Source organism: Geotrypetes seraphini, chromosome 4 (genome assembly GCF_902459505.1).
Source record: "Geotrypetes seraphini chromosome 4, aGeoSer1.1, whole genome shotgun sequence".
Lineage (NCBI taxonomy): Eukaryota > Metazoa > Chordata > Amphibia > Gymnophiona > Dermophiidae > Geotrypetes > Geotrypetes seraphini.
This window is the reverse complement of record NC_047087.1, coordinates 217,853,463-217,872,180: the sequence shown is the minus strand read 5'-3', so window position 1 is coordinate 217,872,180 and position 18,718 is coordinate 217,853,463. Positions and strand designations below refer to the sequence as shown.

Genomic DNA, 18,718 nt, shown 5'->3' with positions numbered 1-18,718 from the left:
TTCTGAGCCTGTATTTTTGGTGGAGCTAATCTTTTGGGTTTTTTTTTTTTTTTCTTTTCTGACTGGGTTATTGTGAGCAAGTGCTTAAATGGATTAAAGGCTTTGAACCTGAAACCACAGTCACAAAGACAAGCAGAGGGGAACAGTGATTGGAAAACCCTCTGAGGAAGATAAGAAGTTCCACAGTGAGAAATAACAGTTGAATTTTCCCTGAAAGCATATTGATTAACAGTTACAATAAATATAGATCATTAAGAAAAAGCAGAAGTGAGTGGGACTCTTTTTTCTTCTCCTTCTCTGTGCATGCTAAATACACTCCACCAGCCTCTAAGGCTAACCGCTCGGTCATGTTTACCTGTGGTCAAACCCTAGGCTGGGCAGTTGCTCTGCCTATGCCCAGCCACACTCTGCAAACGAGGACATTCAATGTTGAAGCCCAGAAACGGCTTTGCATTGAATTTCTGAGCATAACATCAACAGCAATCAACAAAACACTGATTGCCCCTGGCTGAATATCATTCCCATGGCTTTTTAGACTTCACAGTGTATTCTGTTATAAAATTACCCCAATGATATGGTATTAATAACAGAAGTATCCAATAGTATTTCAGTAATAATCTAATCTCAACCCATTCATCAAATCAGATGTTCCCAATAAGAACATAAGAAGTTGTCTCCGCTGGGTCAGACCAGAGGTCCATCCCGCCCAGCGGTCCGCTCCCGCGGTGGCCCATCAGGCCTAATCAACTGTGCAGTGGTCCCTGCCTATTCCTATAACCTACCTCTACTCCTATCTGTACCCCTCAATTCCCTTATCCTCTAGGAACCTATCCAAACCTTCTTTGAAGCTCTGTAACGTGCTTTGGCCTATCACTGCCTCCGGAAGCGCGTTCCATGTGTCCATCACCCTCTGGGTAAAAAAGAACTTCCTAGTGTTTGTTCTAAACCTGCCCCCTTTTAATTTCTCCGAGTGCCCCCTTGTACTTGTGGTTCCCCACAGTGTGAAGAATCTGTCCCTGTCTACCTTTTCTATGCCCCTCAGGATTTTGAAGGTTTCTATCATGTCTCCCCTAAGTCTCCGCTTTCCAGGGAGAATAGCCCCAGCTTTTTCAACCTGAGAAGTTTTCCATACCCTTTATCAGTTTAGTCGCTCTTCTCTGGACTTCCTCAAGTACTGCCATGTCCTTCTTGAGGTACGGCGACCAGTACTGGACACAGTACTCCAGATGTGGATGCACCATTGCATGATACAGTGGCATGATGACTTCCTTCGTCCTGGTCGTGTTACCCTTCTTAATGATATCAGTATAAATGGTAGTTTGTTAACGTAATGTAAAATATTTGAAATTGTGCTCCTTTTATAGCAGAAACATGGGGGCCAGTGTTCAGTGATACTTTATTCACATTATATTAATGAGTTATCTATATACCTGGTATTTGTGTAGTTGTGCTTAATGGGTTTTCTTTAACTGGATGGAGCTGGATACTGGTTCTATCTGGCTAAAAGTTCACCTTTTGGTCCTTCCACTTTTTTCAACTGATTAATTTTTTGGCCAACCACCAAGTAGTCTGGCACAAAGTTAGTGATGAGTAGCTTCAAGATTTGAAAAATGACAATTTAACTGCTGTATTTTTCGCTCCATAAGACATAATTTTCCCCCAAAAAAAGTGGGTGGAAAAAAGGGTGCGTCCTATGGAGCAAATACCCAAATACCTCCCTCCCCGTTACCTTATTTAGACCACCCCTCGCATGCTACTGCCGCCGCCGCTGCTGATGGTCATTCGCTGCTGCCGAAAGTAAAGGAAAGGCCAGGCTGGTGCAGCGATTGCTGCTGCCAGCCCAGAAGTCTTATCCCCGACGTCAATTCTGACATCAGCGAGAAGGTCCGGGCCAGCCAATGGTTGGCCCGGACCTTCTCTCCAACATCAGAATTGACGTTGGGGATAAGGCTTCTGGGCCAGCGGCGTGCAATTGCTGCACCTGCCTGGCCCTTCCCAGCAATTTCTTCAGTTCCGGTGCCGCGCTGCTGAGCCAGGAGTTCCCCCTCCTGCTGCTGTTTCATTGACATGTCCTCTCAGCAGCAGCAGCAAGAGGTAATTAAATCAGGCGGGCAGGCTTGGGGGGCACAGAAGAGGACAGAGGCTGGAAGGCAGTGAGGGGAACATAGGAGGGAGGGAGGAAGGGACAATTGTTTGGCCTGAGGAAGGAATAAAAGAAAGAAATCACCAGACAACGGGGGGAGGTAGAGGACAAAGGCTGGAAGGCATTGAGGGGGACATAGAAAGGAGGAAGGGAGGTAGGGACAATTGTTGGGCCTGAGGAAAGAAATAAAGAAATCACCAGACAATAAAGGTAGGAAAAATGATTTTATTTTCAATTTAGTGATCAAAATGTGTCAGTTTTGAGAATTTATATCTGCTGTCTATATTTTGCACTATATTTGTCTATTTTTCTATAGTTGTTACTGAGGTGACATTGCATATTTTAAAAAGTCATCTGCCTTGACATCTGTGGCCTGTCCTTGCCTGCCCTATGCCCTGTCCTTGCCTACCACTAGACCACCAGAGGGGGGACAGGGTACAGAGCCTGGCAGGGAGGGAGGACAGGGTGCAGAGCCTGGCAAGGAGTGTTGGGTTGGATGCAGAGCCTGGCAGGGAGAATTTGGTTCAGAATGGTTTTTTTTCTTGTTTTACTGCTCTAAATCTAGGGTGCATCTTATGGTCAGGTGCGTCTTATGGAGCGAAAAATACGGTAGTTCCTGCAGTTAACTGGAAAAATCATTTGAATGTTGATACCCAAGGTAGTTTTGTTTTGATTATAGGTAAATTAGAAATGCCAGATTGGAGTACAAGATATGAACACTGAACAGTGCCTTAATTATATGGTAGACTTCAGTTTTTCTGGGTATGAGCTGAAGAATAAGTTCTGTATTATCCCAGAATGCATATGTTCTTACATTATTTTCTTATGTGTGAGCTGCTATTAACAGGCATAGCAGGAGCTGACAGTGGGAGAATGATGACTTGGTTTGATTTACAGTTACTGAATAAAGATGAGACAAATATTCTTCATTCCCTCTTCACTCATAATTGGTATATACAGTAATGGACTAAATATTGACTTGTGTTAATTTAAAGTTTTGGAAGAAAGGTGTTAAAAACAATGGATGTGATATCGGGACTTGTTGGAGTAGGAGTGTCTTTGACCTGGATAAATCCTGCTTACCAAGTCAGATCCAGATTTGCTGTAGCTCACTGTTGGATAGTGCCATTCGTGGCAAAAAGGCTGACCTAACTTTGGGGTTGAAGCAAACAGGCACTGCGGGCGGAAGTATCTGGTTAATTAGCAGTCTGCACATTCCTTACAGGTTGCACAGTTCAAACAGGGTTTCTGCACTGAAGTTAACTCATGCAATAAGCATCAGTGCAGAACCTATTGAAATGAATGATAATGAAGATATTGTAAGTCACTATTATATGTTACCTTCATCCTCGCTGGGCACATGAGCCCATATTTAGCTAATTGTTTCTCTTTTCTATCCTGTGTTACATTTCTTCCTATTTTTCTTCTTTCTTATCAGTCTATTATATCTTAGCTCCGTTTATTAGGATTTTGTGAATATAGACTTGAGAGGTGAGATGAATGCTATGTTTGCTACTTTTCTTATGTCACGATTCACTGATTGTACTCTCTGTACTGCTGATGTTTTTGATAATATCACAAAATTTAATAAATTTGAACTAAAAATAAAGATATTGTGGCATTGTTGTCATTTCAGCTGTTCACTAAATGTGAGAAGCAAACCGTAAATTCTGAGATGGCAATTAATTTTTAGTTGAGGAGGTGACCCAACTCTCATGCCTGCACTGGGAGTCCCTCACTCGTGACCCAACTGCTCTGATCTCCAGCCCAGAAACAAATACAATATATGGTGTTGTGTGGCACTTCTTTTCTTCCCCCAACATAACCTCCTGCCTCAAAATTAAAATCACTGGTGTCTAGTGCCATCTCTTCCCTCCCCATCATCTAGCACCCCTACCTCCAAAACAAAAAAATAATTCCTTGGGGTTTGGTAGTACCCCGGTTCCCTAGTCTCCCAGCCTCAAAAATACCTGTTAGAGATATGGACAATACCCATTCATACCTGCCTCAGTGCCATCTTGGAAAATGGTGGCGCTTGACATTATTTGATAGTATGGACAGTGACTTCCAAATAAGGATTAAAATATTCCCTTATTTGGCAGACTGATCCAGCACCAATTTTCAAGATGGCAGCGCTGAGGCAGGAGTTCCTCATTATGGTACACTCTGGAGACTACACCGCATTCAGGAAAAAACTGAAGACTCATCTCTTTGACAATGAACTGTCTTAGCTTCTATTTTAGCTACTTTCTGTCCTCCTTCCCGCCACCTAGGCACCACCCCTTATCTTCCCAGTCCCCCCTCCATTCCTCCCCCTCTTCCTCTTGATCACCAATCAGTCGCCTAGAGCTTGCAAAGGTTTATGTGACTCACAAATGGAATATTAGATTAGAGACTGGAGGGATAGGGAAGATGGAGTTGGGGGTCAAAGGGTGCCACTAGACAACAAAGGTTTTTTTAATGGGGCAGGGGATGCTAGCAACCACCAGGGATTTTATTTATTTCAGAGTTCAGTTGGTGGGGAGTTGGGTGCTGGGAAAATTGGCCCTTGCAGAAAGCAGTTGGGGGCAAATGAATGTTGACCCAGCAGCATGTGTGTGTGTGTGTTTTTTTTTGTTTGTTTTTTTATGACACCCTTCTTGCCACCATATGAGCCAGTCATCGCTGACACACACTGACAGGAAGAGAGCATTTTCCAATAAGCTGCAGTTACTATCACATTTTTAACTGGGCAGTAATTTGTGTGCTCATTGCTTATTACCTGACCATGGTATATTTCGTTTTTAGTTTTGCAGTAAAAGTTACATGCTCAGTCAGAGGTGTGTGGCTTTCCGCATCAGACCATTTATCTGAATAGTACTGGTACGTAGATCAGTGCTGGTCTCCGCATTCTACTCGGATATTTAGTGCCGGTATCAGGTATGTCCTAGCACTGAATAACACCCCCGTGACTAGTATTTAATAGATTTCTGTAGGATATTGTCCCAAATATCTTTATGCAAAAAAATGAGTTCTGGGTAGGCTTCCATTTCTCAGTATTTGCAGTGCCTTTACAGCCTGTTTAACTACTCTCGCATTGCTGTGGCTACAGAGCTTCTCCAGTGCTTCCTTCATATTTGATTCTTCAACCTGATGCCTCAGTTCATCTGAAAGAAATCAAATGCAGTTTTAATGAAGAGGAAAATGGCTTGTGTCCTATACACAGCAGCCAATAAACAAGATCGTAGCTCTCCAGAACGTACTTCAGAAGTGACATATGGAAACTGATGAGCTATACCCTACATAATTCTCTGTAGGACCAGAGAATTCAGTTTCTTAAAGGGAGCAATGTCTGTCAATTTGGAACGTTATGTATTGCATTCCTATAGCCAAATTGTCTTATAGCATCTCCTGAGCTTGCGATTGTTGCTACAATCCATGCCTTAACGCCCATTGTTATCCTAATGTCAATGGAAGCTGCTGCAAAGCACACACAAAATGCTCAGCTTGAGCAACAATTTTGGATGATTGCACAGAATGTTTACTCCTGGGTGAGTCCTGTGCAAGCAAAGTTAATAATTCTGTTCAGGAGACTTTAAAATTCTGCATACTAACCTGTTTGGCATGTAATTGAGTGCTGCTCATTAGGGATGGGGGGGGGGGGGGTGGAATTATTTTATTCTCTTTTGATTGTTGTCTGTAGTTTTTCATGTTGTGATTATGATATGGTTGTAATGTTGTCATCAATATATATGGTTGCTTTAAAGTTTAAAAACATAAGAAATGCCACAGTCTTCTCACGTGGCAGCCCTTAGGTCAAAGACCAGTGCCCTGTTTGAGTCTAGCCTTACCTGCATACGTTCTGGTTCAGCAGGAACTTATCTAACCTTTTCTTGAATCCCTGGAGGGTGTTTTCCCCTATAACAGCCTCTGGAAGAGCATTCCAGATTTCTACCACTCTCTGGGTGAAGAAGAACTTCCTTACGTTTGTAAGGAATCTATCCCCTTTTAACTTTAGAGAGTGCCCTCTCGTTCTCTCCACCTTGGAAAGGGTGAACAACCTGTCTTTATCTACTTAGTCTATTCCCTTCAATATCTTGAATGTTTTGATCATGTCCCCTCTCAGTCTCCCTTATGAGGAACGTCTGGCCAAACTGCGCTTATATTCTCTCAAAAAGCACAGAGAAAGGGGGGACATGATAGAAACATTCAAATACATCACAGGCCGCATTGAAGTGGAGGAAGAAATCCTTTTTCTCAAAGGTCCCACGGCGACAAGAGGGCATCTGCTAAAACTTAAAGGGGGGAGATTTCATGGTGATACCAGGAAGTACTTCTTCACTGAAAGAGTGATTGATTGATGGAATGGTCTACCACGCCAAGTGGTCGAGGCAAGCAATTTGCTCGACTTCAAGAGACGATGGGACAAACACATGGGGTTGCTATAGAGTTATGCTTAAAAGATGGATTCTCGTGGGGGAGGGGATTCTAGAGTGGGCAGATTTGTTGAGGGAGGGTTCTTGAGTGGGCAGACTTGTTGGGCCGCCGGCCCTTATCTGCCTTCATACTCTATGTTTCTCTATGAGGCCCAGTTTCTCTAGCCTCTCATTGTACGGCAACTCCTCCAGCCCCTTAATCATTTTTGTTGCTCTTCTCTGGACCCTTTCGAGTAGTACTATGTCCTTTTTCATGTATGGTGACCAGTGTTGGACGCAGTATTCCAGGTGGGGGTGCACCATAGCCTGGTACAGTGGCATGATAACCTTCTCTGATCTGTTTGTGATCCCCTTCTTAATCATTTCAAGCTTTCTGTTTGCCTTTTTCGCCGTCGCCGTGCATTGCACGGATGGCTTTATTGACTTGTCTACAAGTACTCCCAAGTCTCTTTCCTGGGGGCTCTCTCCGAGTACAGCACCGGACATCCTGTATTCGTGCATATGATTTTTTTTACCGTTCCTGGGGGCTCTCTCTGAGTACAGCACCGGACATCCTGTATTTGTGCATATGATTTTTGGGGGTCCCTGGAACGTTGGAGATATGAAGATGACTTCCATCTACCCTTAGTTAGATGTAGGAGTGGGGCTGAAGGGAATGGGGAGGGAGGATGTGGGGGGTCAGAGTATGATAATGTTAAAAATGTTGATGACTAGCTATGTATTATTGTTTGACATGTTGCTGAAGCTAGGCTGTATTGTACTACAAATGGGCTGTTATGATTGGTGTTTTGTGAAATTAGATGTCATCAATAAAATTGTTTTGGAAGGTAAAATTATGCATACTATGTGATGATGATGCAACATAACCACTATGGTTGAGTAGCAATCAATTTAGGGGAGTGGTATTCAAAGTGATTTAACTAGACAGGAGAGGTTTCTGGCTTTTAATATTGCTTGTGTGGATTATTCAGTGGCACTTAACCAGATAGTGCCACTGAAAGTCAGCCCTAACTACCAGGCTGAAAACCAAATGTTTTGTGTTGGGGTGGAGTGTGGGGAGGGCAGAGTTGGCACTTAAACAGTTAAGTGCTTATTTTCTGCAGTTACCGTAAATACTTAAGTCAAATGGACAAATTTGTCCACATAAAACACACTCCTGTGTTTATCCAGTTTCACTTAGGTAGTTAAGCACTGTCTACAAAACCCCTTTTCTTCCTGTCTTGTCTTCCCAATCCCTTCTATCTCTTTTCCCCTTTGCATGAGCAGTAAAGAAAATGCTGGAGCCTGTTGAAAGTATGTCAGTCTAGCCAATGGGAGAAAGGAAATAGAGGAACAGCAGGTCTGCAACTGAGACAGGAAGGGACAAGTACATATGTGCATTTTTAAACCTTACATTTGTATCAGAAGTCTCAAGAAATGCAATTTGTTCCACATTTGCTTGCATGATCCACTTCTGTGACCGGTGAAGCCCTCCCACCTACCTCTGGCTCCACTGAAATATAATAGGTCCAACTGGCTGCAGCAGTGATGTGAGCCTACTGCTGTCAGCCTGCCCCAGAAGCCGCCTCTCCGGAGCATCCCTCCTATGCAGGAATAGGAAGTCGCTGCAGAGAAAAGGCTTCCAGGGCAGGTCGATGGTAGCAGGCTCACCTTGCTGCTGCAACCGGCCAGCCTGAAGATTGCATTTCAGCAGAGCTGGAAGTAGGTGTGGGACAGGAAAGAAAACCCAGATGAGGGTGAAAGCTATCTGGACACCTGGACATTCCTTTAAAAAGAGGACATGTCTGAGTAAATCCAGATGTCTGGTAACCCTACCTTTGAGCTTTCTTTGTGTTGTTGATGGTCGAATATCAGTGTACATGCATGCAAAGTAGCAACTATGTTTTGTAGGTATACTTGGATTAGATTTATAGACTTTGCCTTACAAAGAGAAAATCAAAAAAGGAAGCATAGAAACAATGCCTTGGAGATCAGTAAATACTTAATTTCTTTTAAAATAGGACTATGCCTGTCTTCTCTTTCCTGCAAAAGAATCAGATTGGTGTACTATAGCACACACAGTATAGGAAGGCATTGAAGGGTAAGACATCGAAACTCTGTTTGCTACTATATAGATGGTCTTCAGCTTTTAGAATTTGTTTCCAGTTAAATGTAATGAGAAATAAGAAGATTAATTAGATGTAAAATATAGACTACATTAGAAATGTGTTATCCCCCTACAGGCTGCTGTTGCCAGCTGGCATGACATGGATTTTGCATTAGTACTTCCCCTTGGGAAATCCTGATTCTACATTAACTATTTAAGACAGAGACTTGAATGCAATATATCACTGACAGCCTTCATCATACACTGAAGCCTTCCTAGCTAGGCACCCATAGGTTCATTTGCTTTAGAGGTGACCATATTCAAAGTGCCTTCCAACACAGTTAACAAAATAAAGGGGGATGATATACCACTTTTTCTGTGTGGTTTATATAATCAAAGGGGTTTACATGGGGCAATGAAGTATTAAGTGACTTGCTTAGAGTTACAAGGAGCTGCAGAGGGAATCAAACTTACAACCTCAGGGTGCTGAGGTAGCTGCTCTAACCACTAGGCCACTCCTCCACTACTAGCTTATTGTCCAATGACTAGGTTTTACTATGCAACAGTGGAAAGAGGTCTTTATAAAACAGAGTTATTCAATACAAGGCATAGGGGGGCCATTGATGGCATAGGGGGGCCATTGATGGCCCCAGCAGAGATCTGAGGCAGGTCCCTATTGTCTTTCAGGGGTTTTTTTCCTGCTACTCTGCCTCTTTACTAAGGCTCAGGACAGAAAGGGGAAAGTGGATGGAAGAAGAACTGAATGTTTGAAGGACAAGCCATTTCTCACTAGATAAAAAAATAAGAAGAATACATTTAGAAATGCTCACAACCTTAAGGATACCACCTCCCAATAAAGTTTGAAGGTGGGCAGGTACAGATAAATGTCACTGACACACTCTGGTCAACAGTGTCTTGGTCCCATATGGAAAGATAATTGGTGGTTCTCCTTTAGCTCATTAGAATCCAAACTGGCTCCATCTTAAAAATTAATGAAGACCACTAGTAGAACTAGCCTTTCGAGGTTTTAAAATGGATGGGTTTTCAAGTTAAGATATAGAAATTAGCCCAATTATTAGACCAAATAGTCTTGAAAACCAGATCTGCGTGCAAACTGAGAATGCTGGAGTTCGCTAATAGATGCTATAAATTATTAGGAAAGGGATAGAGAATAAGACCAAGAATATTATAATACCTCTGTGTCACTCCATGGTGCAATCTCACCCTGTGTATTGCATTCAATTCTTTTCACCGTATCACAAAAAAGATATAGCATAATTAGAAAAGGTTCAAAGAAGAGCAACCAACATGATAAAGGAGATGGAGTTCCTTTCATATGAGGAAAGGCTTGGAAAACAGATGTTTGAAGGGGGGATTTGATAGGAGTCTACAAAATTCTGGGTAGTTTAGAATGGGTAAAAATGATTCAATATTTTATTCTTTCAAAAATTGCAGATTAGAAGACACTCAATGAAATTACATGGAAATACCTTTAACCCTTTAATTGGCAGATGACGAAACAGCTGCTTTATGTAACTTGATGTTGAGCGAGAGCAACAATGTCAAGTAACAGGCATTTGGAGATGCAGATTTCCCATAAGAGCCATAGAAGACACATGTTGCTTCTGAGCAACAATGCCAAATCCAGGGTTAAAATAAATAGGGGGAAATATTTTTTCACTCAATGAATGGTTAAGCTCTGGAACTCATTGCCTGGAGGAAAAGTCCATAGTAGAGAATGAAACGGGGTCAAATTTGTCCCCATCCCTGCAGGAACTCAATTTCCCCGTCCCTGTGAGTTTTTTCGCTTTCCCTGTCCCTGTCCCTGTTAAGCTCTGTCTTAACCACAGACGCCTCAAAAACTTATGATTTTAAAGTGTTTGAGGCTTGTGCAGATGAGGATGGAGCTTGCAGGAATGGGACAGGGACAGGAAAAGAACTCCTGGGGACGGGACGGAAAAATGAATTCCCGCGGGGATAGAGAAAAATTTGTCCCCGTATCATTCTCTAGTCTGCTATTGAGACAAGATGTAGGGGAAGCCACTGCTTGCTCTGGGATTGGTAACATGGAATGTTGCTACTATTTGGGATTCTGTCAGGTACTTGTGACCTGGATTGGCCACGGTGAAAACAGGATATTGGGCTAGATGGACTATTGGTCTGGAAAGGGAAAAAAAACCATCTCTCACAGAACTAGAAGTAAATACAATCAAGTACCCAATGCAAAGCACACTCAAGATCCTGGGAATACAACTAGACAGAAACTGCACAATGCAGTCTCAAATCCACAAAATCATCCAAAGAGCTTTCTTCACAATACGTAATCTAAGAAAAATAAGAAAATTCTTCAACAAAGATCAATACAAGATATTAGTACAATCCCTAGTACTGAGTATTGTAGATTACTGTAACAGCCTATACCTATCATGCCCAAACTACATGATAAAACAATTACAGACAGTTCAGAACACGGCCCTCAGAATCATCTACTCACTAGGCAAATATGACCACATCACCAAAGCATACCTAGACTCACACTGGCTACCAATAAAAGCAAGATCCCAGTTCAAATTCTACTGTCTACTATACAAAGTAATACATGGAACAGCACCCAGCTACCTAAACAACAGACTACACCGTAACCTCTCACACAGATTAAGGAGAACTCAGAGCCTATTCACTCACCCCCCTCTCAAAGGAACACGACGAAAGAAACTATATGACAGCCTTTTAGCGACACAGGCAGCAAAGATTGATACTACCATCTCCAATCTACTGACCAAATCAATAGACACTAAAGTATTCCGAAAAGAAATCAAAACTCATCTCTTCAAAAAACACTTCCCATCATCATAACCTCACAAAAGTTTTAGAAAATGCTCTCACGACTACCATAACACCACCACCAGCAATACCTTGAATCCGGACAGTACTATCTCTATTCGTCTAAACAACAGAATCCGGACAATATTATCTCTATTCGTCTAAACAACCTATCACTATCTACTATCTGCTATCAATGTCTCCTGGAAAAGTCCAGAATAACAATTGTAACTTAACACATTCTTGATTACATGTACTGCAATGCTACTGGAAATGTCCAGTCTTCTAACTTGTAATCCGCTTAGAACCGCAAGGCACAAGCGGAATAGAAATCACTAATGTAATGTAATGTAATGTAATGATCCAGTATGGCTATTCTTATCTTGTTCTTATTTAAGTAAATAAATAAAACATTTATTTATTAGGTTTATTTCAAAATTTATAATCTGTAATCCTTAGCGGATCACAAATAAATATGCAAATATTTATTTATTCAATTTTCTATACCGTTCTCCCAAGGGAGCTCAGAATGGTTTACATGAATTTATTCAGGTACTCAAGCATTTTCCCTGTCTGTCCCGGTGGGCTCACAATCTATCTAATGTACCTAGGGCAATGGGGGGATTAAGTGACTTGCCTAGGGTCACAAGGAGCAGTGTGGGTTTCAACCCATAACCTCAGGGTGCTGAGGCTGTAGCTTTAACCACTGTGCCACAAAAAGAAGTTGGACACAGTACTTGGCCCATAGATAATAATAATAATCATTCACAGTCTCTTCTGTCTTGTAAAAAGAAATTGATTTTTACATACCAGGAGTAGGAAGATAAATTACCTGAATTAAGCAAGTTGCAAAGTAGGCCCAATGAATTATACTTCACCTCTGGCCCCACCATCTCACTTCTTAGGAGTTTGTGTAAGACTTCAACTAGATGAGATTCCATAAAAGATTCTTCTACTACAGCTACATGGAAGAAATGAAACCGTTATCAAAAGAAAAAAAAGGAAAACAATTTTTTTTTTTTCACAAGATTGGTAATTCATGGAAACTGAAGAACTTTTCGGGCAGTTAGGCCCTGTTTCTATAAAGTCTGCCTAAAGTTAGGCACCAGTATCGGTACCAATTCTCTCTCTCTAAAAAACCCTCGGTGTCCATTAAAGAATCAAGCTTATTTGTGCTTAGACAGCACTCAACATCCTAACATTTAAGTTTCTCCAATTTATGCCAGGGTTTTCTTTGCTTAGTTAGGAACCGATATCGGAGCATAAAGGTACCTAATTCCAAAAAGTGCCTAATTTGAATAACACAGTGATGATCTGCCCTTAACTATGCCCATTTTTACTGGAAGTGATTTGGGCTAGGCACCTACTTTTTATAGAATCAGGGTTTTCGAGTTAGGTGCATAAAACTTTAAGCCTAATTAAAGCTGATTGTAAGGTGTTGCGTGCCAATATTGGCACCAATTGGCACCTACTGATCAAATTAAGTTAGGCACTGATCTAGGTGCCTAACTTTAGGCAGACTTTAAAGAATCAGGACCAGATTCTATAAAAGATGCCTAAAGTTAGGCACTCGGATTGGTGGAATAGGATGATTCAGAGTGGCTGTTTCATCATGGCCATTTCAACATGGGCCAGAAACAGCTGCGATAATTTTCACACTGGTCTAAAAGAGATGTGTCAGACTGGCATGATCTGGGACAGACTACACCCTCAAATTTTGTGTGCCCTTTGTAAAAATTCAAGAAACTAGTGGTGTTAAAAGTGCTGCATGTTTCATTTGCTCCCAAAGGAAATTAATTCCTTTGTAGTGAGAGGGTTTAAAGCCAGTTCCTGGTCTCAACAAAGCCTGAGACTGATGAAGCATGCTACAAAGAATAGCTCAGGGACCAAGAAGTCACAGAGGAAGAGCTGAAGTCAGTACAGGCAGCAGGTTCGAGTTGCTGCTCGCACCAGTGAAGTTAAAGAGGGATGTGGGAAGGGAAAGGGCTTGTATGCATGGCGGGGGCTCGGGGGGCTCGGGGAAGAAGAGGCAGGAGACCAAGAGGGGAATCGGTGAGAGTAAGCTCCACCCACCCCCTGACGTCCACCACCGAAGCTCCGCCTTAAAAGGGGAGGGGCCAACGGAGCAGAGTTGATCTGAGCAGGAGAAAAGCAGCTACAGAGAGAGGTAGAGGGAGAGAGAAGCCAAAGGGGAAAAAAGCAGATAAAAGAGCAGGAGAGAGAAGCAGAGGCAGGAGACCAAGAGGGGAATCGGGGAGAGTTAGCTCCACCCACCCCTGACGTCCACCACTGAAGCTCTGCCTTAAAAGGGGAGGGGCCAACGGAGCAGAGTTGATCTGACTCTGAGCAGGAGAAAAGCAGCTACAGAGAGAGGCAGAGGCAGAGAGAACAAAAGGGGTAAAAGCAGATAAAAGAGCAGGCGCAACCACAGCAGACCCAGAAGGCATCCGCAGCAGACAGCAATGGAAGCAGCAGACGGAAGCAAGATGTTGAGCTACCCAGTTTTCTGCATCATCTGCCATATGTATGACTATCTCCCCTCTGGGAGGCGGTCTTAATTATGTGCCTGATGCGGAGAACTGGAGAGCCTGAAGAGACAAGTCAGACTCCTGGAGGGCAGAATATTGGAACTGGAGGCACTTCAAGTAGGGGAGGAGGGAGACAGAGATGCAGAGAACATCATCTGGGGTACTGCATCCAGCACTGGTCACCGTACATGAAGAAGGACACAGTACTACTTGAAAGGGTCCAGAGAAGAGCGACTAAGCTGGTTAAGGGGCTGGAGGAGCTGCCGTATAGCGAAAGATTAGAGAAACTGGGCCTCTTTTCCCTCGAACAGAGAAGATTGAGAGGGGACATGATCGAAACATTCAAGGTTCTGAAGGGGATAGACTTAGTAGATAAGGACAGGTTGTTCACCCTTTCCAAGGTAGGGAGAACAAGAGGGCACTCTCTAAAGTTGAAAGGGGATAGATTCCGTACAAACGTAAGGAAGTTCTTCTTCACCCAGAGAGTGGTAGAAAGCTGGATCACTCTTCCAGAGGCTGTTATAGGGGAAAACACCCTCCAAGGATTCAAGACAAAGTTAGACAAGTTTCTGCTGAACAAGAACGTGCACTGGTAGGGCTAGTCTCAGTTAGGGTGCTGGTCTTAGACCAGAGGGCCGCCGCGTGAGCAGACTGCTGGGCATGATGGACCACTGGTCTGACTCAGCAGTGGCAATTCTTATGTTCTTATGAGGCAGAGAAGATGGTGAGGGGGGGGGAGGAGGTGTCACTGCCTTGGGTGCCTCCACTCTTGCTACATCACTGCAGATAGGTGGCCAGATTGAAAGCAAGTTATATGTATATCCACGTAGACAGCAAAATTTTAATAAAAATGACATCCTTCTTGTCACCATATGAGCCAATCACTGCCGACACACAATGACGGGAAGAAGAGCATATCTACTGAGCTGCGGTTACTGCCACATTTGTTAACTAGGCGTGGGAGCCCTGCTCCGCCCCCTCCCGACACAGGAGAGCCGACTTTTGCAGACTTTTTCACCGGAGGAGCCTGTTTTTCTCCTCCGGCCCCCCCTGCATCAAGGAGAGGAGCGTGGGAGCCCTGCTCCGCCCCCTCCCGACACAGGAGAGCCGACTTTTGCAGACTTTTTCACCGGAGGAGCCTGCTTTTCTCCTCCGGCCCCCCCTGCATCAAGGAGAGGAGCGTGGGAGCCCTGCTCCGCCCCCCCTCCCGACACAGGAGAGCCGACTTTCACAGCCTTCTCACCGGAGGAGCCTGCTTTTCTCCTCCGGCCCCCCCTGAATCGGGGAGAGGAGCGTGGGAGCCCTGCTGCTCCGCCCCCCTCCCGACACAGGAGAACACATAGCTGACTGCCACCCCAACTCAAACCCCCCCAATCTTACAATAATACACTTGCAACCTTCTGCAAATATATTATTGATAACGCCGAAAACCATCATAACAATTAACACAGGAAGGAATTACAACAACCAGCAAACATGAAGCTCATATTGATCCTATTGATATATTTACTAAGCAATAATGTTAAGGACGTTATCTCACTATATCCAAAACTTCACTCCGTTCACTACCCTGACACACCCATTAGGCTTCTAATTAACCAACAGGAAGAAAGAGTAAATCATATCAAAATAATCACAAGTAACAGTAGACCTCACCGTACCTTCAAAAAAAGGACAAGGGAAATAAAACCCATCAAAATCACTACACCCACCATACCCATCACAACTACCTCTGTTCCCTGCGCTTACCTCAACACTAGATCAGTAAGGAACAAAGCTTTCTTAATCAAAGATTGGATCATCAACAAGAAGTTAGCCTGCCTCTTTCTAACGGAAACATGGCTACTGTCCGAAGAGGATCCAATACTAAACGACCTAATACCAGATAACTACAAAATTCACATGTTAAACCGTGAAGACAGAAGAGGGGGAGGACTGGCAGTCATCCTTAAGGAAGAACTTGAACTAGAATTTATAGATTCCAAGATAACCAGCCAATTAGAAACACTAGCATGCAAAATTAGTAACAAGAATCTAGACAATTACCTCTCCTGCATTCTATTTTATGTCCCGCCAAAAAGCTGGTCAAAGGCCAGAGAGGACTTCTACGAATTCATTCTACATAATTCAATTACTCCGTCGTACAACATTATAGCAGGAGACGCAAACCTACATTTAGAGAACGAGGACAATCCCGATACAAAAGATTTTAAAAACTTCCTATCCTCACTCAACTACAGTCTCCCTTCATCCACACAAACTCATGAAAAAGGCCATCAGTTAGACTTGGTAGCTATGTCCTCAAAATAAATCCTAAATCCCACTATTTCCATATCCGACGGTATCTGGTACCACGACATCTGGTCCGATCATTTCACCTACTACTTTAACTTAATCTGGAATCAACCAAAAGAAAAAACTCACCCAAAGATAAAAAAGAACATCTCACAAGGGGCCACATTAACCCAGAGGAATACTGGGCACACTACGAATCGCGCGAGGAGATAAATGAAAGGGATGAGTTCTGGGAACAGTGGACGAAAACAAGCACATCCATCTTAGATAAAATAGCCCCTAAACGAAACAGAACAAACCGCTCAAATAAATATAATAAATGGTTCGACTCTGAACTATTACAAATGAAACAATCAGTAAGACGACTAGAAAGGATCTGGAATAAAACAGGAGAATTATCAGACTACAAACAATTGATAAAAGAAAAACGAAAATCATTCTACTCATCCAAAATACATACATCCAATATGAGTTCAAAAGGAATCAACACTAAAGAACTGTTCAACCTGGTTACAAATTTATTTGATACCACACGCCACAATCAATCCATGCACGACACAAAACTTCCATCAGCAGACGAACTAGCACAACACTTTAACTCAAAAATTGTGAACCTAAGGAACAATTGCCCAACAAACAACACACATGCACATCAAATAGCCAACATACATGAAAATGAAATACCAGTGGATATGTTTTGGAACTCCTTTCAGGATCTAGAATGGAATAACTTCATAAAACTTTATAACAAATATACTAAATCACACTGCATTCTAGATCCCTGTCCCCCCAATATTATGAAAACAGCCCCATTAGACTTTAAACTAACACTGTGGAGTTATATGACCAATAAGTTCAAAAGCGGAAAATTCCTAACGAACAACGGTCACATTATAATCACCCCAATTCCAAAAAATCGTAAACAATCCCTAACATCAGCAACCAACTATAGACCGGTAGCATCCATTCCATTCTTCGTAAAAATAATGGAAGGTTTAGTACATACCCAATTGATGGACTACCTTGATCAGTTCTCTCTACTACATGAAACTCAGTCTGGCTTCAGACCTCTGTTTAGCACTGAGACGGTGATTGCAGCGACCCTAGAATACTTACTCAACTTATTCAGCAAGGGCCATAATGCCTTAATCATGCAATTTGATATGAGCTCGGCCTTCGACTTGGTGGATCACAACAAATTGCTACAATGCTTAGACGCAATCGGCATTGGAGGTGAGGTACTTGACTGGTTCCGAGGATTCCTTACGACCCGCACCTATCAAGTACGCTTCAACTGCAACCTCTCTAAAACATGGAGAAACCAATCAGGCGTTCCACAGGGATCCCCACTATCCCCACTACTCTTCAATGTCTATATATCATCACTAGGCATGCAGCTGGCCCAGCGGGGTGTAAAAGTATTCAGTTATGCGGATGATTTTACAATCATTATCCCGTTTAATACGTCTCCCTCGGAAACCACCCCCACAGCAACAGAAGCGCTAAACCTGATGGAACAATGGACCACAGAATTCAAACTGAAGCTCAATTCAGATAAAACTAAATTCTTTATAGCCTCGCCACACCCACATATCACGACAAAATCAATACGCATTAACAATCTTAACTACCCTATTCAACCAACAATAAAGATTCTGGGGGTAATACTGGACCAAGGTCTAACTATGAAAGACCATGTGGACTCCCTAGTCAGAAAAGGGTTTTTTACTCTCTGGAAACTTAGGTCCATTAGAGCATACTTCGACGCTTCAGCATTCAGAACTCTGGTACAATCCCTTATACTAAGTCACCTTGATTATTGCAACATTACCCATCTGGCAATCTCCCGGAAGCAAATGCAGAGACTACAACTGATACAAAATGCGGCAGTCAGGTTGATCTTCGGGCTGAAGAAAACCGATCACATAACCCCTTCCTACCGACTCCTGCACTGGCTGCCTATGGAGGCACGTACGAAGTTCAAGCTGGAATGTCTCTGCTTCAAGGTATTATCTGGTCTAGCCCCTAAATATATAACAGACCTCTTCTCATTCCCAACCAACAGACATGAGAGAAGAACACACCTGAAATTTGTTTCCCCACCGGCTAGAGGATGCAAATATAAGAGACACCATCAACAACTTCTATCGTATCAAGCAGCCTTATGGGGCAAAGACTTAGAAAAACTAATTACACACACAAACAACTATGGTGAATTTAGGAAACACCTAAAAACATACCTGTTCTTGAAATACCTAGGTAACGAATCAGGACAATAGCCCCCTTCATAATCCCACCCAAATCTGATCCTGTAATCTGTTATCCTCTAATCTCTAACTATGAATGTGCCAATCAATTTATGGAATTTTTCGAATTCATTGTAAACCGCATGGAACTTCACGGTCCTGCAGAATATAAACTGTTGTTA

At 42.8% G+C, this 18,718-nt stretch overlaps 1 protein-coding gene across 1 annotated transcript in view; it reads right to left on the bottom strand.

Annotated features, from left to right (window-relative positions):
- Positions 1-3,590: 3,590 nt before the first annotated feature.
- Positions 3,591-18,718, bottom strand: part of LOC117360128 (rap1 GTPase-GDP dissociation stimulator 1-like) — a 124,947-nt gene continuing 109,819 nt past the window's right edge. The window contains exons 12-13 of the mRNA XM_033943833.1: positions 12,300-12,428; positions 3,591-5,289 (exon numbers count right to left, since the gene is read on the bottom strand). Of these exons, the coding sequence (XP_033799724.1) occupies positions 5,138-5,289; positions 12,300-12,428 (281 nt within the window). The 3' untranslated portion in view covers positions 3,591-5,137. The remainder of the gene's footprint in view (positions 5,290-12,299; positions 12,429-18,718) is intronic.